Here is a 21,988-nt window from a genome sequence, read left to right as displayed (position 1 = left end):
ACGTACATGAGAGGGGCCCGGCCGCACAGTCACCTCACGTACATGAGAGGGGCCCGGCCGCACAGTCACCTCACGTACATGAGAGGGGCCCGGCCGCACAGTCACCTCACGTACATGAGAGGGGCCCGGCCGCACTGTCACCTCACGTACATGAGAGGGGCCCGGCCGCACAGTCACCTCACGTACATGAGAGGGGCCCGGCCGCACAGTCACCTCACGTACATGAGAGGGGCCCGGCCGCACAGTCACCTCACGTACATGAGAGGGACCCGGCCGCACAGTCACCTCACGTACATGAGAGGGGCCCGGCCGCACAGTCACCTCACGTACATGAGAGGGGCCCGGCCGCACAGTCACCTCACACACAGGACACCGACTTGACTGCCTGAATCCAGCATCACTTAAACATTATAGCAGCCTTGACACAAACAGGTCAGACAGGACGTGCTGGAGAAGTGACCGGGTGACATGTTGGACCATATATGAAGGACTTCCAGGAGACCGTCCCCGCTGACTAACGGAGAATAGCGCGTGGTGCCTGTGACATGGAGGACACACAACCGATACAGACGTGTTCGGTCTCATCAACAGGTGACGTGTGCACCGCCATCTACTGCACATGTGTAACACAGCGATCAGGTCACAGGTCGTGTGGATCAATCCCAGATCCAATTCATCTTTATTGCCCCCCATCACCACATTCTGGTCCCACCCATGAGTCCCTCATGACGACTCCGGACACCTTGTCTCCATCAGTTTATATAAATTCGGTGGAAATCGTGCGCCCCGAAGGCGGCATTACACTTGGGGCACTTCCTCTGTCTGGAGTCATATCGGGTCTTTACACACTCGAAGCAGAAGACGTGGAAACACTTGGTGAGGACGGCGTCCTTCTTACGGGTGTTACAGCAGGGGCAGGTGAGACGGGCCTAGGGAGAAGCACAGACGTCACCACGGGGCTCTGTGCCCACACCGGACCCCCACAGCAGCCTCGGCCCCGCGCCGGACCCCTGCCCCCACATGCAGCCTCACCTGCCCCCTGCCCCCACATGCAGCCTAATGCCCACCCCATCACACCCCCCACCCCATATTTCCAGGGGCATATTAGGAGCAGCGCTCCGTCCAGCCTTACTCTGTACTCTTTGATTTCCTCCTGCAGGATCTGATCAGCGTCCGCATAAACCTCCATCTTCTTTTGTTTCTCCAATTTTCTACGCAGGCGCGAAACGTCCTCCTGCAGAAGACGAAGGGTTAAGGGTATGTGCACACGTTCAGGTTTTCGCAATAAAAACTCACTAAAACGCATACATTATGCATCCTATCATTTAGAATGCATTCTGCATGTTTTGTGCACATGGTGCGTTTTTTTCCGTGAAAAAAATGCATCGCAGTAAAAAAAGCAGCATGTTCATTAATTTTGCGGTTTTTTTGCGTTTTTCCCGCTATTCTATGCATTGGGGGAAAAAAAAAAAAACGCATCAAAAACGCGGTAAAAACGCATGCGGATTTCTGGCAGAAATGTCTGGTTTGTCAGGAAAATTTCTGCCAGAAATCCTGACATGTGCACATAGCCTAAAAGGGGAAAAATGGGCAACAGCAGGAACATGGAAGGCTGGCAGGAGGTTCCCTGCACTCTCTCATAGGCGGGTGCGGGGCGTTACCTCCGCTCTCTCGTAGGCGGGTGCGGGGCGTTACCTCCGCTCTCTCGTAGGCGGGTGCGGGGCGTTACCTCCGCTCTCTCGTAGGCGGGTGCGGGGCATTACCTCCGCTCTCTCGTAGGCGGGTGCGGGGCGTTACCTCCGCTCTCTCGTAGGCGGGTGCGGGGCGTTACCTCCGCTCTCTCGTAGGCGGGTGCGGGGCGTTACCTCCGCTCTCTCGTAGGCGGGTGCGGGGCGTTACCTCCGCTCTCTCGTAGGCGGGTGCGGGGAGTTACCTCCGCTCTCTCGTAGGCGGGTGGTGCGGGGAGTTACCTGCGCTCTCTTCAGGCTGAATGATTCCTTCTCCTTGGCGGAGCGGTTGTCACACACCAGGCTCTGCGTGTCGCGCAGTGTACTGACTATATGTTCCAACTGAACCTTCAGGTCCTCGGCGAGCTGAGCCGCTTCCACTGCCTGGAATAAGTGTAGGGTGAGTAACCAGCATGGCCTCCCGCACCTGGAGCCACCTCCCAGCCCGTGCCCGGCCCCAGAGTCACCTCCCAGCCTGTGCCCGGCCCCAGGGTCACCTCCCAGACTGACCCCAGAGTCACCTCCCAGCCCGCATCCGGCCCCAGGGTCACCTCCCAGCCCGCATCCAGCCCCAGAGTCACCTCCCAGCCCGCATCCGGCCCCAGAGTCACCTCCCAGCCCGCATCCAGCCCCAGAGTCACCTCCCAGCCCGCATCCGGCCCCAGGGTCACCTCCAAGACTGACCCCAGAGTCACCTCCCAGCCCGCATCCGGCCCCAGAGTCACCTCCCAGCCCGCATCCAGCCCCAGAGTCACCTCCCAGCCCGCATCCGGCCCCAGAGTCACCTCCCAGCCCGCATCCAGCCCCAGAGTCACCTCCCAGCCCGCACCCAGCCCAGACTCACCTCCCAGCCAGCACCCGGCCCCAGAGTCACCTCCCAGCTTGTTCCCGGCCCCAGAGTCACCTCCAAGTCCGTGCCCGGCCCCAAAGTCACCTCCCACCCCGGAGCCACCCAGTGTCTCGAAGTCGCCTTGTGCCCCATTCTCGGAGCCACCCCACACCCTGGGGTCACCTCCCACCCTGGCCCAGGAATCATACCCCCGCCCGGTCCGCACCTTCCTCTTCTGGATCTCTAGGGCCTGTGTCCTGAGCGTCAGCTCCTTCTCGATGGCGGCAAGGGAGGTGTGCAGCACCCGCTCCCGCTCCTCCAGCTTCTGCACCTGTAACAGCTGAGAGTCCACCTGCCGAAGAGAAGCCATGAGACCAGTCCCTGCACCCCCACACACCCCAGAGAGTCCCGCAGCGGTACCTGTGTCTTCAGGCCCTGCACCTGCTCCGCCAGCTCCTCCTTCTCCTCTCGCAGCAACTTGTGGATCTGATTGGACTTGATCCGCTCGGACATGAGCTTGAAGTTGGCGTCGTCCTTTTCTCGCAGCTGCTGCATCAGGCGGATATTCTGCTCCTGCATGTCCTCAAACGCCTGCCCCGTCACATCCATCTCCGACAGCAAAGCCTCCTCCTCCTGGATAGATGACCGAAAGGGGTGGGGGATTGTGGTGAGACCGGCACCTGGGGGGCATCCTTACCCCGCCTGCAGGCACCACTCACCTGCTTGGTTGCGCTGAGTTTCCGCTGTAGATGTTCGATCTGCTCTTCGGCTATTTTAATCTTCCGCAGCGCTTCCTCATCCGCCAGCTTCTTCCGCTCACGACGATCCTTTTCTTCAAGCACTTGAACTCGTAATCGCAGCTCCTCCACCTGCAAGAAACACAGGTGTATGACACCAGGCTGTGGCCCGTGGCCCCTCGGGAGCAGAGTGGGCACCCACCTCGGCTTTGGTCTTCCTCTCGGCTGCCATCAACTGCACCTTGTCCCTCTGTTCCTTGGGGGCTGATTTGTACATATCGAGAAGCAGCTTCATCTCCTTCTGACTCTCCTGGGCTTTTCTAAGAGAGGGACAGATAACAAGCTAAGAGTCAACGGTGGACGGAGAGGTCAAGCTCTGGCAGCAGAGGCCTGTGGGTAGGCAGCTGAAGCGAGTGCAGCGGTGGACGGGCATCTGAAGCGAGCGCAGAAGTCGGGGTGGGTGCCTGAAGCAAGTGCAGAAGTCGGGGGTGGGTGCCTGAAGTGAGCGCAGAGATCAGGGGTGGGTGCCTGAAAAGAGCGCAGAGATCAGGGGTGGGTGCCTGCAGCGAGCGCAGAGCTCAGGGGTGGGTGCCTGCAGCAAGCGCAGAGTTCGGGGGCAAGCAGCAGATGCTAGCAGAGGCAGGTCGGTCGATGGGCTGGCAGGGTGGCATGAACAGCTCTTACTTGAGGTCTGCTCTGAGCTGTTTTAGGATGTCCGTGTCCTTCCTCTTTGTGTCTTCGCCCTTCTGCTTGTCTCGCTCCCGGTCTCGCTCCTTCTCCCGCTCCTTTTCCCGCTCTAGTTCTCGTGTCTTGCTCCTTTCCAGCTCTTTTTTCTGCTCCTCCTCTTCTTTCTTCACCTCCGGGATTGTGGGCATTTCCGGGTCTCGAGGCAGAAGCACAGGAGACTCCTTCTTCATGTCTGGTGCCGCTTCTTCCTCTTTGATGACTGGAGCGGTGACTTCAGCACTAGACAGTCCGGGTGCTGGACCCAGAGGGACCTGTAAGCGCATCTGGGGAGATGGGAGAAAGCAGGCATTATGCAGAATCGGGGGCACCGTACCAGGCACCACACACACATGGGGCGCCGCACAACCTCCACCCCCTCAACTTACTCACCTCTCCTTGGGCATCTCGCACCTTGCGCTTGTACCGCTGCACGTCGCCCTTCAGCTGGTGGTTGTGGTTCTGGAGACTTCCGATCAGATGACGCATTTCACGATTAATGGGACCTATAAGAGAGGCGTTATCCTCCAGCAATGGCAGTGTCGGAGGAGCAGTGTCGGAAGCGCGTTTCCCCTTACCTGCTTGTTCGTTGGCAGCCAGATTCTGCTCAAACTCGATCCTCAGCATCTCGTACTCCTTGCGCACCTGAGCGAGCGTGTCCTCCAGCTGGATCACCTCTGTGCGCAGCTTCTTCTGTACAGACAGCTCCTCGCTCTGTGGAAGCAGAAACCAGAGCGGGCGGTCACAACAAAGGGCTGCCATGGTAGTAACGACGCCCCAGTAGAATGCTTACCTCCATGCGTTCGATCTGCCGCAGATGGCTGTTTTTCGTGCTCAGGAGCAGCGCTCGCGCTTCATCCAGTTGAGTCTTCACCTGCAGTGACTCGTTATACAGAAGTGAGAACTGGGACTGCAGACAGCGGAAGTCCTGTGTCCCCCTGACCACCTCCTCCGGGAGGGTCCGCAGATCAAGCTGTAATAGGAACTTGGTGAAGATTGCAAGCCCCAAGAGACCCACCTACCCAAAGCCCAGGGACCCTTCCCAAGGTTTCTCCTCCAAAGACTCATCCGTTACTCTGGACACGGACCTTCAGCTTCTCCTTCAGCCGCACGGCCGCTTGCAGCTCGTTCTGCAGCTTCTCCAGCTCACACATGCGACCGTTCGCCAATTCTTGGTTTTGTTCCAGCTCGGCATTCAGCATCTCAAACTGAGAAAAGAGACGATGCAGAAGGCGGCAGCAGCAGAGGACTTCAGACATAACCAGACAGGACCCCATTACCTTCTGCACAGTCAGAGTCGTCTGTCCTCCCTGGAAACTTCCAGAACTTCCAGAGATGTGGTGTCCAGAATTTAGCTATGGAAAAATAACGAGGGAACCTGAGGAAAGCAGGACGGCCAGCCGTGGGGAGGTCGGGGACAGGATGGCGGAGTCGATGGGACAAAGCAGGAAGGCCGGTTTTGGGGGAGGGGACAGTAGGAAGGCTGGTTGTGGGGGAGAGTGGGAGGTACAGTCGTGGGAGAGATGCGGCCTGTAGTGGGGGTCAGGATGGCGAAGTCGATGGAGGAAAGCAGGAAGGCCGGCAGTGGAGGAGGAAGGGAGAGAATTGGATGGCTGGTTGAGGGGAGATTGGAAGGGACAGTCATGGGGGAGGTGCGGCCTGTAGTGGGGGGTTGGGGGACAGGATGGCAAAGTCGATGGAGGAAAGCAGGAAGGCTGGTTGTGGAGGAGGATGGGAGGGAATTGGATGGCTGGTTGTGGGGGAGAGCGGGATGGACAGTCGTCGAGAAAATGGGGGAGACTGGGAGGCTACCTATGGCAGGGTAGCGTGAGGGAAGGATAGGGGAGAGTGGGATGGCTGCCCATGGAGGTGGGGGGGGGGGAATTGCAGGGCTGCCACCCATGGGGGGGGTTTGGGACAGAGAGGAACGGCCACCTGTGGTAGATTGGGAAGGTAGAGAAGAGCAGCCACCTGATGGATGGAGAACAAGGCAGCCGACAGTGGGGTGTCCATGGGTGAGAGTGAGTTTTTGCTGGATGGCCGGTCATGGGGTTCAGAGCAGGAATGGGGGCGGCCCCCGTCAGAGGAGCAGCACGGTGACCAGAGGGGCACATACCTGCTCCAGGGCCTCCGCCAGGTGGCGGTTCAGCTTCTGCTCGTGTTTGCGCAGTTTCTCAATGTCCCACTGCAGATCCTCGATGCTTCGCTCCATTTCTGACACTTTGGTTTCTGATGAAGTGACGCGGTCCTGGAGCTCGTGGTGCTGGAGGCCGAGACCAGAGGGCGAGTCAGAGGGGACGAAGGGATGCGGCACATAGGGGATAAGACCTCACTGTGTCATGTACTGGGATCCTCCAGTACTATATACAGTTGTGTGGAAAAAGTGATTGTCCCCTAAACCTAAAAGCTGGGCTACACTTAGCAGCAACAACTGCAATCAAGCGTTAGTGATAACTGGCAATGAGCTTACAACGCTCTGGAGGAATTTTGGCCGCTCCTCTCTGCAGTATTGTTGTAATTCCGCCACATTGGAGGTTTCCAAGCATTAACCGCCTTTTTAAAGGTCATTACAGCATCTCAGTTGAATTAAGGTCAGGACTTTGACTAGGCCACTCCAAAGTCAGTTTTCTTTTACTTAAGCCATTCAGACGTGGACTTGCTGTTGTGTTTTGGATCATTGTTCTGCTGCATAACCCAAGTGCGCTTCAGCTTGAGGTCACAAACAAATGGCCGGACATTCTCAGGATTTTTTGGTAGACATTAGAATTCATGGTTCCATTTACCACAGCAAGTCTTCTGGGTCATAAAGCAACAAAACAGCCCCAGACCATCACACTACCACCACCATATTTTACTGTTGGTATGCTGTTCCTTTTCTGAAATGCTGTTACATCTACACCAGATGTAATGGGGTATAGGTCTTCCAAAAAGTTCAGCTTTTATCTCGTCAGCCCACAGGGTATTCTCCCAAAAGTCTTGGGGATCATCAAGATGTTTTGTGGCAAAACTGAGATGAGCCTTTATGCTTTTACTGTTCAGCAGTGGTTTTCGTCTTGAAACTCTGCCATGCAGGCCATGTTTGCCCAGTCTCTTGCTTATGGTAGGGTCATGAGCACTGACCTTAACTGAGGCAAGGGAGGCCTGCAGGTCTTTGTTGTAGGGACTTTTGTGACCTCTTGGATGAGTTGTCGCTGCGCTCTTGGGGTAATTTTGGGAAGAATAACCACTATTCCTTGTTTTTGCCATTTGTGGATAATAGCTTTCTAACCTTTTCCAGACTGATAGATCTCAATTACTTTGTGTGAGAATATGGCCGCTTACTAAAGACTATAAGAGAAAAGGACGTAGAGGGGAGATTTTTTCCAGCACGGAGCACCAGTTTTGTTATGTTTTATTCAAGATTTTCTTGCTGTGTTTTATTAGTGATTTTCTCGCTCATCAGTTTATCCTCAGGAATCAATGTTACATACACTGACTTACTGCAGGCTGGATCTTATGTATAGCTAAGGCCAGACAGGAGGCTGCTAAAGGTACCTTCACACTAAACAACTGTACAACGAGAACGACAACGATCCGTGACGTTGCAGCGTCCTGGATAGCGATATCGTTGTGTTTGACACGCAGCAGCGATCTGGATCCCGCTGTGATATCGCTGGTCGGAGCTAGAAGTCCAGAACTTTATTTGGTCGTCAGGTCGGCGTGTATCGTCATGTTTGACAGCAAAAGCAACGATGTCAGCAATGTTTTACATGGAGCTAACGACCTGTGAGAACGATAAGTGAGTCGCCGTTACGTCACAGGATCGCTCCTGCATCGTTGCGGAGCTGCTGTGTTTGACGTCTGTACAGCGACCTAAACAGCGACGCTGCAGCGATCGGCTCGTTGTCTATATCGCTGCAGCGTCGCTGAGTGTGACGGTACCTTAAGGGTCAATGTAAAGCACTCATCCGATCAATCCATTGTTCTTCCAGCCTAGGCCCATTGTGTGGATGGAGACAGTAGACCCAGGGGGGGCGTCACCACAGGGGGTCTCACATCAGCCCAGGTGATGGAATATGCCTTGTTCTGGGTGCTAAAGGAAAATGTTTCAGTGGGAGGGGGAAAGAGACACATAGGTTGAATCCGGCAGTTGTTGGAGTGACTGAGAAGAGAGAGGATCCAAGCTGGGATGGATGGATGGATGGATGAATGGATGGATGATCTATGGAGTTTGGAGATCGGTTGTTGGCTGGAGGAGTCTCCATGAGCTACAGTCGTGATATCCATCGTCTGGAGGAACATGGGCTGTGACTACACACTGTATCGACTGGAGATGCCAAAGGCTGTGGGCCAACCAAAAGTTGGGAGACAGTAGGTATCGCCTGGTACGGGGCCAGTGGAACTACCGATCTCAGATTGGGGTCTTGTGGACTGAGGACACTGTATGTCGGCCATCTACCTGGATTTGTTGCCCAACCATGGATGTATGGAATAAAGAACAGTCGCCTCGTTAACCTGCCTGGTGGTTGTTACAACCCACAACCTCAGATCTTCTCACTCTGTTTCTCATTTGTTCCAGCATTTCTTTGGATCGCGGCACGAGGTCGAGCTTTTGAGGGTCTTTTGGTCAGAAAGAGGCAAACAGTTTCCACACAACTGTATAGAGGGGATAAGACCCTGTTTCATGTACCGGGCTCCTCCAGTACTATACACACACACACACACATATGTATGGAGAAGACCCCGCTATGGTGATGTTGGGGGTCCGCACCTGCAGTGAGATGCGGTGGTGCTTCTCCTGGAGGACGGTCGCCAGGTCCTGCAGTTTGTGGTTCTCAGTGAAGACCTCCTTGTTCTGCGCTCGATGCGTCTCCTCCACCGGATCAGTGTCTGGGGGGCACAGAATACGTGGGTGACATCCCATCATGCTCTCTGCTCTGCGCCAGGATGCGGGGTCACTTACCAGCGCTGCGCTCGCACAGCTCCTGCATCCGGCCGTGCAGCTTGATGGAGGTCTCCAGGATGCAGGACACGGCTCGCTTACTGAACTCCATGCGATCCTGCAGCTGCAGCTCCATCTCCTCCGGGGTGCTGCTCGCGAGGGTGGCCAGGAACGTCAGAGAGGATTCTGGGAGGACGCCGGGGGAGGGCTGCACTGGAGGAGCTGCTGGGGGGGCCGAGGCGTCTGCAGACAGCGGAGAGCAGAGGTGAGATCCACGGACGCTGCGCCGGGACCCCCGACACAACACAATGGCTGCCACCCGCCGACAATCCAAAGCACACAACACCCCCATTACCTAGTGCTACGGCCTCAGAGGACGGACTACAACCCCCAGCAGAACCTCAACCTACCGCACGGCACAAAAGAAATGCTGCAGAGAAGCTCCTGGTAACAGAAGGGTTAATGGCCTGTGTGTATCAATGACCATGAGGCAGAGTCACCACCCCCGCCTCCGTATCTGGTGATCGCCCGTCCCCTCCGTCCTCAGTATCTGGTGGCCTCCTGTCTCCACCATGTAATATGTGTGATGAAACTGAATAGTGGGGGCCCTCAGGGACCACAGCTGGGGAATGTCCAGCATCTCAGGGTCACAGTGAATGTAGGACGGGTGACGTTTAGCTTCTCGACTTATTGTCCCTTCTACATCAACGACCCCCAAAATCCAGTAGATGTCAGTAAGGATGAGGAATCCTGGGGGTGATGATCCGGCCCCGGAGCCCTGACCTTACTTCATCCGTCTGCCTGGGATCACATGGACAGATCCACACAACCCTCACACACAGAACACCTGGGGGTGATGATCCGGCCCCGGAGCCCTGACCTTACTTCATCCGTCTGCCTGAGATTACATGGAGAGATCCGCACAAGCCTCATACACAGAACACCTGGGGGTGATGATCCGGCCCCGGAGCCCTGACCTTACGTCACCTGTCTGCCTGAGATTACATGGAGAGATCCACACAAGCCTCGCACACAGAAAACCTGGGGGTGATGATCCGGCCCCGGAGCCCTGATCTTACTGCATCCGTCTGCCTGGGATCACATGGAGAGATCCGCACAAGCCTCATACACAGAACACCTGGGGGTGATGATCCGGCCCCGGAGCCCTGACCTTACTTCATCCGTCTGCCTGAGATCACATGGAGAGATCCGCACAACCCTCATACACAGAACACCTGGGGGTGATGATCCGGCCCCGGAGCCCTGATCTTACTGCATCCGTCTGCCTGGGATCACATGGAGAGATCCACACAACCCTCATACACAGAACACCTGGGGGTGATGATCCGGCCCCGGAGCCCTGATCTTACTTCATCCGTCTGACTGAGATCACATGGAGAGATCCACACAACCCTCATACACAGAACACCTGGGGGTGATGATCCGGCCCCGGAGCCCTGATCTTACTTCATCCGTCTGCCTGAGATCACATGGAGAGATCCACACAACCCTCATACACAGAACACCTGGGGGTGATGATCCGGCCCCGGAGCCCTGATCTTACTGCATCCGTCTGCCTGGGATCACATGGAGAGATCCGCACAAGCCTCATACACAGAACACCTGGGGGTGATGATCCGGCCTCGGAGCCCTGACCTTACTTCATCCGTCTGCCTGAGATCACATGGAGAGATCCACACAACCCTCATACACAGAACACCTGGGGGTGATGATCCGGCCCCGGAGCCCTGATCTTACTTCATCCGTCTGACTGAGATCACATGGAGAGATCCACACAACCCTCATACACAGAACACCTGGGGGTGATGATCCGGCCCCGGAGCCCTGATCTTACTTCATCCGTCTGCCTGGGATCACATGGAGAGATCCACACAACCCTCATACACAGAACACCTGGGGGTGATGATCCGGCCTCGGAGCCCTGATCTTACTTCATCCGTCTGCCTGAGATCACATGGAGAGATCCACACAACCCTCACACACAGAACACCTGGGGGTGATGATCCGGCCCCAGAGCCCTGATCTTACTTCATCCGTCTGCCTGAGATCACATGGAGAGATCCACACAAGCCTCATACACAGAACACCTGGGGGTGATGATCCGGCCCCGGAGCCCTGACCTTACTTCATCCGTCTGCCTGAGATTACATGGAGAGATCCACACAACCCTCATTCACAGAACACCTGGGGGTGATGATCCGGCCCCGGAGCCCTGACCTTACGTCACCTGTCTGCCTGAGATCACATGGAGAGATCCACACAAGCCTCATACACAGAACACCTGGGGGTGATGATCCGGCCCCGGAGCCCTGACCTTACTTCATCCGTCTGCCTAAGATTACATGGAGAGATCCACACAACCCTCATACACAGAATACCTGGGGGCGATGATCCGGCCCCGGAGCCCTGACCTTACATCATCTGTCTGCCTGAGATTACATGGAGAGATCCACACAAGCCTCGCACACAGAATACCTGGGGGTGATGATCCGGCCCCAGAGCCCTGATCTTACTTCATCCGTCTGCCTGGGATCACATGGAGAGATCCACACAAGCCTCGCACACAGAACACCTGGGGGTGATGATCCGGCCCCGGAGCCCTGACCTTACTTCATCCGTCTGCCTGGGATCACATGGACAGATCCACACAACCCTCACACACAGAACACCTGGGGGTGATGATCCGGCCCCGGAGCCCTGACCTTACGTCACCTGTCTGCCTGAGATTACATGGAGAGATCCACACAAGCCTCGCACACAGAACACCTGGGGGTGATGATCCGGCCCCGGAGCCCTGATCTTACTGCATCCGTCTGCCTGGGATCACATGGAGAGATCCGCACAACCCTCATACACAGAACACCTGGGGGTGATGATCCGGCCCCGGAGCCCTGATCTTACTGCATCCGTCTGCCTGGGATCACATGGAGAGATCCGCACAAGCCTCATACACAGAACACCTGGGGGTGATGATCCGGCCTCGGAGCCCTGATCTTACTTCATCCGTCTGCCTGGGATCACATGGAGAGATCCGCACAAGCCTCATACACAGAACACCTGGGGGTGATGATCCGGCCTCGGAGCCCTGATCTTACTTCATCCGTCTGCCTGAGAGCACATGGAGAGATCCACACAACCCTCATACACAGAACACCTGGGGGTGATGATCCGGCCCCGGAGCCCTTATCTTACTTCATCCGTCTGCCTGAGATCACATGGAGAGATCCACACAACCCTCATACACAGAACACCTGGGGGTGATGATCCGGCCTCGGAGCCCTGATCTTACTTCATCCGTCTGCCTGAGATCACATGGAGAGATCCACACAACCCTCACACACAGAACACCTGGGGGTGATGATCCGGCCCCAGAGCCCTGATCTTACTTCATCCGTCTGCCTGGGATCACATGGAGAGATCCACACAACCCTCATACACAGAACACCTGGGGGTGATGATCCGGCCCCGGAGCCCTGACCTTACTTCATCCGTTTGCCTGAGATCACATGGAGAGATCCACACAAGCCTCATACACAGAACACCTGGGGGTGATGATCCGGCCCCGGAGCCCTGACCTTACTTCATCCGTCTGCCTGAGATCACATGGAGAGATCCACACAACCCTCATACACAGAACACCTGAGGGTGATGATCCGGCCCCGGAGCCCTGATCTTACTTCATCCGTCTGCCTGGGATCACATGGAGAGATCCACACAAGCCTCATACACAGAACACCTGGGGGTGATGATCCGGCCCCGGAGCCCTGACCTTACTTCATCCGTCTGCCTGGGATCACATGGAGAGATCCACACAAGCCTCATACACAGAACACCTGGGGGTGATGATCCGGCCCCGGAGCCCTGATCTTACTTCATCCGTCTGACTGAGATCACATGGAGAGATCCACACAACCCTCATTCACAGAACACCTGGGGGTGATGATCCGGCCCCGGAGCCCTGACCTTACTTCATCCGTTTGCCTGAGATCACATGGAGAGATCCACACAAGCCTCATACACAGAACACCTGGGGGTGATGATCCGGCCCCGGAGCCCTGACCTTACTTCATCCGTCTGCCTGAGATCACATGGAGAGATCCACACAACCCTCATACACAGAACACCTGAGGGTGATGATCCGGCCCCGGAGCCCTGATCTTACTTCATCCGTCTGCCTGGGATCACATGGAGAGATCCACACAAGCCTCATACACAGAACACCTGGGGGTGATGATCCGGCCCCGGAGCCCTGACCTTACTTCATCCGTCTGCCTGGGATCACATGGAGAGATCCACACAAGCCTCATACACAGAACACCTGGGGGTGATGATCCGGCCCCGGAGCCCTGATCTTACTTCATCCGTCTGACTGAGATCACATGGAGAGATCCACACAACCCTCATTCACAGAACACCTGGGGGTGATGATCCGGCCCCGGAGCCCTGACCTTACGTCACCTGTCTGCCTGAGAGCACATGGAGAGATCCACACAACCCTCATACACAGAACACCTGGGGGTGATGATCCGGCCCCGGAGCCCTGATCTTACTTCATCCGTCTGCCTGGGATCACACGGGCGGTCAACAGCTACTGATGATGTAGGCGACGGTGGTCACCAGCTACTGACGACGGAGGCGACGGTGGTCACCAGCTACTGACGACGGAGGCGACGGTGGTCACCAGCTACTGACGACGGAGGCGACGGTGGTCACCAGCTACTGGCGGTCACCAGGTACTGAAGACGGAGGGACTTGGAGGATGTGACTGGACGCTTCTGGCAGCATTTTGTCCTCTGACCTGTTTTGCGCGGCACTAAACATCGGCTGTAGGGAGCGGCGAGTCCTGGTCCTGCGGGGTGTGACCAGACTTCCCCCGGATTAATCAGACATTAGGTACCTTTGCAGTCGGACGCCTCGATAAGCGGCTCCTCTGCAGCCTCCGGCTCGGTGGGATTCTCGGCATTCTCCGGTGGCGCATCCACAGCAGCGCCGGGATCGGAGTCGTAGCGCTTCAGCAGCAGCTGTACGTTCTCATCCAGCTGGAAAGAGGCGCGAGAATCAGCAGAGCGCGGAGCACAGCGGAGGCCGCCCCACACACAGCCCCCAACGGTCCTGACCCCCTCACTGTCCTGCCAGACCTCCCATGACGGTCCCCAGCCCCCCAATCTTCTAGCAGCCGAGCCCCCTTTTTTCCATCCTCTCACTCACCTGGCTCCAGTAGCGGTTGACAATTAGCAGCGTGGCGTCGTCCGTGGCTTGTCGCTTCTCCAGCTTCTCGATCTTCTCGCGGAGCTCGTCCTCCACCCCCTGACGCTGCTCCAGACGCTCCGCCAGCTTCTTGTTCTTAAACTGTAAGACCTTCATGTCCATCTCCTCCTGAGAGCAGAAGTCATCAGTGAGAAAGAGCGGCCGGCGGGGAGGGGGGAGGAGGAGAGGCGAGGAGGAGGAGGAGGGGCGAGAAGGCCGGCAGGGAGGAGGGGCGAAAAGGAGGAGGAGAGGCGAGGAGGGGGGAGGAGGAGAGGCGAGGAGGAGAGGCGAGGAGGAGGGCGAGAAGGAGGAGGAGAGGCGAGGAGGAGGAGGGGCGAAAAAGAGGAGGAGAGGCGAGGAGGGGCGAGGAGGAGAGGCGAGGAGGAGGGCGAGAAGGAGGAGGAGAGGCGAGGAGGAGGAGGGGCGAAAAAGAGGAGGAGAGGCGAGGAGGAGGAGGGGCGAGAAGGAGGAGGAGGGGCGAGAAGGAGGAGGAGGGGCGAGAAGGAGGAGGAGGGGCGAGAAGGAGGAGGAGGGGCGAGAAGGAGGAGGAGGGGCGAGAAGGAGGAGGAGGGGCGAGAAGGAGGAGGAGGGGCGAGAAGGCCGGCGGAGGGGCGAGAAGGAGGAGGAGGGGCGAGAAGGCCGGCGGAGGGGCGAGAAGGAGGAGGAGGGGCGAGAAGGAGGAGGAGGGGCGAGAAGGAGGAGGAGGGGCTAGGAGGAGGAGGAGGGGCTAGGAGGAGGAGGAGGAGGGGTGAGAAGGCCAGCGGGGAGGAGGGGCGAGGAGGAGGGCAAGAAGGAGGAGGATAGGCGAGAAGGAGGAGGAGCGAGAAGGAGGAGGAGCGAGAAGGAGGAGGAGCGAGAAGGAGGAGGAGGAGAGGCAAGGAGGAGGGGCGAGGAGGAGGGGCGAGGAGGAGGGGCGAGGAGGAGGGGCGAGGAGGAGGGGCGAGGAGGAGGGGCGAGGAGGAGGGGCGAGGAGGAGGGGCGAGGAGGAGGGGCGAGGAGGAGGGGCGAGGAGGAGGGGCGAGGAGGAGGGGCGAGGAGGAGGGGCGAGGAGGAGGGGCGAGGAGGAGGGGCGAGAAGGCCAGCGGAGAGGAGGAGCAAGAAGGACGGCGGGGAGGAGGGGCGAAGGGGAGGAAGGCAGGATGGGTGAGAAGGTCACTGGGGTGAAGAGGAGCAGAGGAGGAGGGGAGGCCGAGGAGGAGGAGAGGACAAGTGAGAAGGCTGCTGGGGAGATGGGGCTAGGAAAGCGCCGAGGATGAGGGGCAAAAGGGGCCAACGAGGAGGAGGGGCGCAGAGGAGGGGCGAGGGTGGGGCGCAGAGAAAGAGGGGCAAGGGTGAGGTGCCACTAAGCAGGAGGGGCTCCAGGGAGGAGGGGTGAAGGGGCGCTACGCAGAGAAGGAGGGGCAGAAGGGGGATGGGCGTGGGATGCACCAAGGAAGAGGGGCGAAGGATGAAGGATGTGCTGAGGAGGAAGAGGCCAAGAGGGGGGGGTTGGAAGACACAGGGGTGGAGGGGCGAGGGCAGAGGAGGAGGAAGAGGAGGAGGGACGAGGAAGGGTGCAGAGGAAGAGGGAGGCTCTGAGGAGGAGGAGGGGGCCTCGAGGAAGGAGCGCCGAGGTTGAGGGGGGTGCCAGGTAAAAAAGGCGCCATGGAGGAGGGGGTGAGGGAGCGGCAGAGAAAGAGGGGCAAGGGGGGGCACAGAGGAGGAAGGACAAGAGGGGGAGCAGAGTTCGAGGGACGCGCCGGGGAAGAGGGGCGAGGGGGGACACAGGAGGAGGGGCAAGGGCAGAGGAGGATGGACGAGAGGGAGGCTCCGAGGAGGATGCGGGAGCGCTATGGAGGAGGGTTGAGGAGGGCACAGAGGAAGAGGCGCCGAGGAGGAGGGGGGTGTCAGGGAAAAAAGGCAGCATGGGGGAGGAGGTGAGGGAGCGGCAAGGAAGAGGCGCGAGTGATGCGCTGGGGAAGAGGGGCGCACTGACCGTAGAGGAGATGCCACCCAGGCGGATGGGCTCGATCAGCGTTGTCGGCGTCTTCTCCTCATGGTTGGGCTTCTTCTCCGGGGGGCCAGACACTCCGTCCCCCGATGCTCTCTTGTTACCGGGGGCGGACATATTGGTCTTGGTTGTGGTCACTTCAGCAGATGTGGCGGTCTCTAAGCGGTCGATGTGTCATATCTACAACCAGTAAACAGAGGTGATCACTGACGTCACCGCCTCGTATCTATGACAACCACCGCCAACACTCCCTGAAATCACAGGGAGATGGTCACCTGAGAGCAGCACAATGTACAGAGTAGGCAGCGAGGAGGCAGCGAGGAGACAGTGAGCAGTGAGGAAGCAGTAAGGAGGCAGCGAGCAGCGAGGAGGCAGTGAGTAGGGAGGAAGCGAGGAAAAAGTGAGAAGGCAGCGAGGAAGAAGGGAGGAGACAGCGAGGAAGAAGGGAGGAGTGGGGAAGCAGTGAGGAAGCAGCGAGGAAGCAGCAGGGAGGCAGCGAGGAAGCAGCGAGGAGACAGCGAGGAAGAAGGAGGAGACAGCGAGGAAGAAGGGAGGAGCGAGGAAGCAGCGGGGAGGCAGCGAGGAAGAAAGGAGGAGACAGCGAGGAAGAAGGGAGGAGACAGCGAGGAAGCAGCGAGGAAGAAGGGAGGAGACAGCGAGGAAGAAGGGAGGAGACAGCGAGGAAGAAGGGAGGAGACAGCGAGGAAGAAGGGAGGAGACAGCGAGGAAGAAGGGAGGAGACAGCGAGGAAGAAGGGAGGAGACAGCGAGGAAGAAGGGAGGAGACAGCGAGGAAGAAGGGAGGAGACAGCGAGGAAGAAGGGAGGAGACAGCGAGGAAGAAGGGAGGAGACAGCGAGGAAGAAGGGAGGAGACAGCGAGGAAGAAGGGAGGAGACAGCGAGGAAGAAGGGAGGAGACAGCGAGGAAGAAGGGAGGAGACAGCGAGGAAGAAGGGAGGAGACAGCGAGGAAGAAGGGAGGAGACAGCGAGGAAGAAGGGAGGAGACAGCGAGGAAGAAGGGAGGAGACAGCGAGGAAGAAGGGAGGAGACAGCGAGGAAGAAGGGAGGAGACAGCGAGGAAGAAGGGAGGAGACAGCGAGGAAGAAGGGAGGAGACAGCGAGGAAGAAGGGAGGAGACAGCGAGGAAGAAGGGAGGAGACAGCGAGGAAGAAGGGAGGAGACAGCGAGGAAGAAGGGAGGAGACAGCGAGGAAGAAGGGAGGAGACAGCGAGGAAGAAGGGAGGAGACAGCGAGGAAGAAGGGAGGAGACAGCGAGGAAGAAGGGAGGAGACAGCGAGGAAGAAGGGAGGAGACAGCGAGGAAGAAGGAGGAGCGAGGAAGCAGCGGGGAGGCAGCGAGGAAGAAAGGAGGAGACAGCGAGGAAGAAGGGAGGAGACAGCGAGGAAGAAGCGAGGAAGAAGGGAGGAGACAGCGAGGAAGAAGGGAGGAGACAGCGAGGAAGAAGGGAGGAGGCAGCGAGGAAGAAGGAGGAGACAGCGAGGAAGAAGGAGGAGCGAGGAAGCAGCGGGGAGGCAGCGAGGAAGAAGGGAGGAGACAGCGAGGAAGAAGGGAGGAGACAGCGAGGAAGAAGCGAGGAAGAAGGGAGGAGACAGCGAGGAAGAAGGGAGGAGACAGCGAGGAAGAAGGGAGGAGACAGCGAGGAAGAAGCGAGGAAGAAGGGAGGAGACAGCGAGGAAGAAGGGAGGAGACAGCGAGGAAGAAGGGAGGAGACAGCGAGGAAGAAGGGAGGAGACAGCGAGGAAGAAGCGAGGAAGAAGGGAGGAGACAGCGAGGAAGAAGGGAGGAGACAGCGAGGAAGAAGGGAGGAGACAGCGAGGAAGAAGGGAGGAGACAGCGAGGAAGAAGGAGGAGACAGCGAGGAAGAAGGGAGGAGACAGCGAGGAAGAAGGGAGGAGACAGCGAGGAAGAAGGGAGGAGACAGCGAGGAAGAAGGGAGGAGACAGCGAGGAAGAAGGAGGAGACAGCGAGGAAGAAGGAGGAGCGAGGAAGCAGCGGGGAGGCAGCGAGGAAGAAAGGAGGAGACAGCGAGGAAGAAGGGAGGAGACAGCGAGGAAGAAGGGAGGAGACAGCGAGGAAGAAGGGAGGAGACAGCGAGGAAGCAGCGAGGAGGCAGCGACAAGGCAGCGAGAAAGCAGCAAGGAGGCAGCAGCGACCCAGCATCAGCTGCAGTTGTGTTAAAATCAAAGCAAACGATGACTGTCCTCCTACCATGCAGTATAACTCCGCCCCCCAGCAGTGATTGGCTGCTGTCTGCATACAGTACATGGGCGGGGTTATACAGAAAGCTGCCAATCACTGCGGGGAGAGGGGTTACACAAAGACAGCAGCCTATCAGTGCTGAGGGCGGAGTTACAGATATTAGCCTATCAGTTCTGGGGGCGGGGTTACACATAGACATCTGCAAATCAGTGCTGGGGGCGGGGTTACACAAGAAAGCTGCCAATCAGTGCTGGGGGCGGGGTTACACACAAACAAATGCCAATCAGTGCTGGGGGTGGGGTTTCAGAGACAGGTGCCAATCAGTGATGGGGGCGGGGTTACACACAAATGCCAATCAGTGCTGGGGGCGGGGTTACAGAGACAGCTGCCAATCAGTGCTCGGGGCGGGGTTACACAAGAAAGCTGCCAATCAGTGCTGGGGGCGGGGTTACACAGACAGCTGCCAATCAGTGCTGGGGGCGGGGTTACACAGACAGCTGCCAATCAGTGCTGGGGGCGGGGTTACACAGACAGCTGCCAATCAGTGCTGGGGGCGGGGTTACAGAGACAGCTGCCAATCAGTGCTGGGGGCGGGGTTACACAGAGACAGCTGCCAATCAGTGCTGGGGGCGGGGTTACACAGAGACAGCTGCCAATCAGTGCTGGGGGCGGGGCTTCACGGGGCTCGGCAGTCGGAGCACTGTAGTCCTGCCTGTAGCCGGACTCAGACTCCCCGACGCCCGCGGCCGTTATTGGGGTCATCCTTCCCTTCAGACATCATCATTATTATCGGTCCCCAGACGTGACGTCATTACGCTCATGCGGGCAGCAGGGGGCGGTAGTTCTGCGCCTCGCGCCGTTCACAGCTGGATACCGCGGCCCGTGCTCGCTCTTACCGTGTCCGCCATCTTCCCTTAGTAGTCGGATCTCCCCTCACATCTCTGCGCATGCGCCTTGATAGCTGACAGCGCTCCTTTAACGTCCCAGGGCCTCACGCTCACTGCTATTGGCTGCTGAGCTTGTCAGTTATAAGAGGCCGGATTATTATTGGCTGATGGTGAACGAACCCCGCCCAGCCGCCGTTACCCATGGTAACAGTGTGCCGGGCTTCAGATAAACTGTTGTCAGGGAGACCAGACGCCGAAAGATGAGTGAGGAAAGCGGGAGCCCGGTGAGGAGGAGCGGAGGAGTGGGCCCGGTGATGGGGGGAGAGGGCCGGGGCCGGATGTGGGGGAGCGGAGGAGGGGGCCGGGGCCCTGTGAGGAGGAGTGGGCCGGGGCCCGGTGAGGAGGAGTGGAGGAGGGGGCCTGGAGAGGAGGAGTGGGGGCCGGGGCCCGGTGAGGGGGAGGGGGGGGGAGAGGTGGAGCTCTAATAATCTGTTTCTTCTTTTTCAGGAAAAGATAACAAAACTAAAAGTCTACATGTGGTAAATAATCTACAACCACCATCCTGAGTCAACCCTGCCACCCTAAGTTTCCTCCCCTCTGCCCTGAGTTCTCCCACGCCCTGTCCGCTCCTCTCCGCCTCCCCCCTTCCGCCCTGTCCGCTCCTCTCTGCTCCCCCCTTCCGCCCTGTCCGTCCCTCTCCGCCTCCCCCCTTCCGCCCTGTCCGTCCCTCTCCGCCTCCCCCCTTCCGCCCTCTCTGCTCCCCCCTTCCGCCCTGTCCGTCCCTCTCCGCCTCCCCCCTTCCGCCCTGTCCGTCCCTCTCCGCCTCCCCCCTTCCGCCCTGTCCGTCCCTCTCCGCCTCCCCCGTTCCGCCCTGTCCGTCCCTCTCCGCCTCCCCCGTTCCGCCCTGTCCGTCCCTCTCCGCCTCCCCCGTTCCGCCCTGTCCGTCCCTCTCCGCCTCCCCCCTTCCGCCCTCTCTGCCTCCCCCCTTCCGCCCTGTCCGTCCCTCTCCGCCTCCCCCCTTCCTCCCTGTCCGTCCCTCTCCGCCTCCCCCCTTCCGCCCTGTCCGTCCCTCTCCTCCTCCCCCCTTCCGCCCTGTCCGCTCCTCTCCGCCTCCCCCCTTCCGCCCTGTCCGCTCCTCTCTGCTCCCCCCTTCCGCCCTGTCCGTCCCTCTCCGCCTCCCCCCTTCCGCCCTGTCCGTCCCTCTCCGCCTCCCCCCTTCCGCCCTCTCTGCTCCCCCCTTCCGCCCTGTCCGTCCCTCTCCGCCTCCCCCCTTCCGCCCTGTCCGTCCCTCTCCGCCTCCCCCGTTCCGCCCTGTCCGTCCCTCTCCGCCTCCCCCGTTCCGCCCTGTCCGTCCCTCTCCGCCTCCCCCCTTCCGCCCTCTCTGCCTCCCCCCTTCCGCCCTGTCCGTCCCTCTCCGCCTCCCCCCTTCCTCCCTGTCCGTCCCTCTCCGCCTCCCCCCTTCCGCCCTGTCCGTCCCTCTCCTCCTCCCCCCTTCCGCCCTGTCCGCTCCTCTCCGCCTCCCCCCTTCCGCCCTGTCCGCTCCTCTCTGCTCCCCCCTTCCGCCCTGTCCGTCCCTCTCCGCCTCCCCCCTTCCGCCCTGTCCGTCCCTCTCCGCCTCCCCCCTTCCGCCCTCTCTGCTCCCCCCTTCCGCCCTGTCCGTCCCTCTCCGCCTCCCCCCTTCCGCCCTGTCCGTCCCTCTCCGCCTCCCCCGTTCCGCCCTGTCCGTCCCTCTCCGCCTCCCCCGTTCCGCCCTGTCCGTCCCTCTCCGCCTCCCCCCTTCCGCCCTCTCTGCCTCCCCCCTTCCGCCCTGTCCGTCCCTCTCCGCCTCCCCCCTTCCTCCCTGTCCGTCCCTCTCCGCCTCCCCCCTTCCGCCCTGTCCGTCCCTCTCCTCCTCCCCCCTTCCGCCCTGTCCGCTCCTCTCCGCCTCCCCCCTTCCGCCCTGTCCGCTCCTCTCTGCTCCCCCCTTCCGCCCTGTCCGTCCCTCTCCGCCTCCCCCCTTCCGCCCTGTCCGTCCCTCTCCGCCTCCCCCCTTCCGCCCTCTCTGCTCCCCCCTTCCGCCCTGTCCGTCCCTCTCCGCCTCCCCCCTTCCGCCCTGTCCGTCCCTCTCCGCCTCCCCCGTTCCGCCCTGTCCGTCCCTCTCCGCCTCCCCCCTTCCGCCCTGTCCGTCCCTCTCCGCCTCCCCCCTTCCGCCCTCTCTGCTCCCCCCTTCCGCCCTGTCCGTCCCTCTCCGCCTCCCCCCTTCCGCCCTGTCCGTCCCTCTCCGCCTCCCCCGTTCCGCCCTGTCCGTCCCTCTCCGCCTCCCCCGTTCCGCCCTGTCCGTCCCTCTCCGCCTCCCCCCTTCCGCCCTCTCTGCCTCCCCCCTTCCGCCCTGTCCGTCCCTCTCCGCCTCCCCCCTTCCTCCCTGTCCGTCCCTCTCCGCCTCCCCCCTTCCGCCCTGTCCGTCCCTCTCCTCCTCCCCCCTTCCGCCCTGTCCGCTCCTCTCCGCCTCCCCCCTTCCGCCCTGTCCGCTCCTCTCTGCTCCCCCCTTCCGCCCTGTCCGTCCCTCTCCGCCTCCCCCCTTCCGCCCTGTCCGTCCCTCTCCGCCTCCCCCCTTCCGCCCTCTCTGCTCCCCCCTTCCGCCCTGTCCGTCCCTCTCCGCCTCCCCCCTTCCGCCCTGTCCGTCCCTCTCCGCCTCCCCCGTTCCGCC

The 21,988-nt window shown here is 59.7% G+C and overlaps 2 protein-coding genes across 6 annotated transcripts in view; one reads left to right on the top strand and one right to left on the bottom strand.

Annotated features, from left to right (window-relative positions):
* Positions 1–647: 647 nt before the first annotated feature.
* Positions 648–19,432, bottom strand: RNF40 (ring finger protein 40). The gene is made up of 20 exons (XM_077273604.1): positions 19,312–19,432; positions 16,181–16,375; positions 14,167–14,334; positions 13,856–13,997; positions 8,959–9,180; positions 8,767–8,885; positions 6,133–6,279; positions 5,297–5,371; positions 5,105–5,224; positions 4,810–4,989; positions 4,595–4,730; positions 4,410–4,522; positions 3,978–4,303; positions 3,496–3,613; positions 3,276–3,425; positions 2,977–3,189; positions 2,783–2,908; positions 1,971–2,111; positions 1,133–1,234; positions 648–929 (listed from the first exon to the last, which is right to left on the bottom strand). Exons 2-20 carry the CDS (start codon positions 16,310–16,312, stop codon positions 753–755), a joined length of 2,907 nt encoding a protein of 968 aa, XP_077129719.1. The 5' UTR covers positions 16,313–16,375; positions 19,312–19,432; the 3' UTR covers positions 648–752.
* Positions 19,412–21,988, top strand: part of CFAP119 (cilia and flagella associated protein 119) — a 21,772-nt gene continuing 19,195 nt past the window's right edge. For 4 of the 5 annotated variants that reach the window (XM_077273608.1, XM_077273610.1, XM_077273609.1 and 1 more), the window contains exons 1-2: positions 19,417–19,586; positions 19,810–19,841. In XM_077273608.1, coding sequence (XP_077129723.1) covers positions 19,563–19,586; positions 19,810–19,841 — 56 coding nt within the window. In that variant the 5' untranslated portion in view covers positions 19,417–19,562. Of the gene's footprint in view, positions 19,587–19,809; positions 19,842–21,988 lie in introns of all 5 variants that reach the window. The other variant, XR_013217936.1, reaches the window with a different exon arrangement.

This window comes from Ranitomeya variabilis, chromosome 7 (genome assembly GCF_051348905.1).
Source record: "Ranitomeya variabilis isolate aRanVar5 chromosome 7, aRanVar5.hap1, whole genome shotgun sequence".
NCBI classification, from domain to species: domain Eukaryota; kingdom Metazoa; phylum Chordata; class Amphibia; order Anura; family Dendrobatidae; genus Ranitomeya; species Ranitomeya variabilis.
This window is presented reverse-complemented; position numbering and strand designations above follow the sequence as displayed.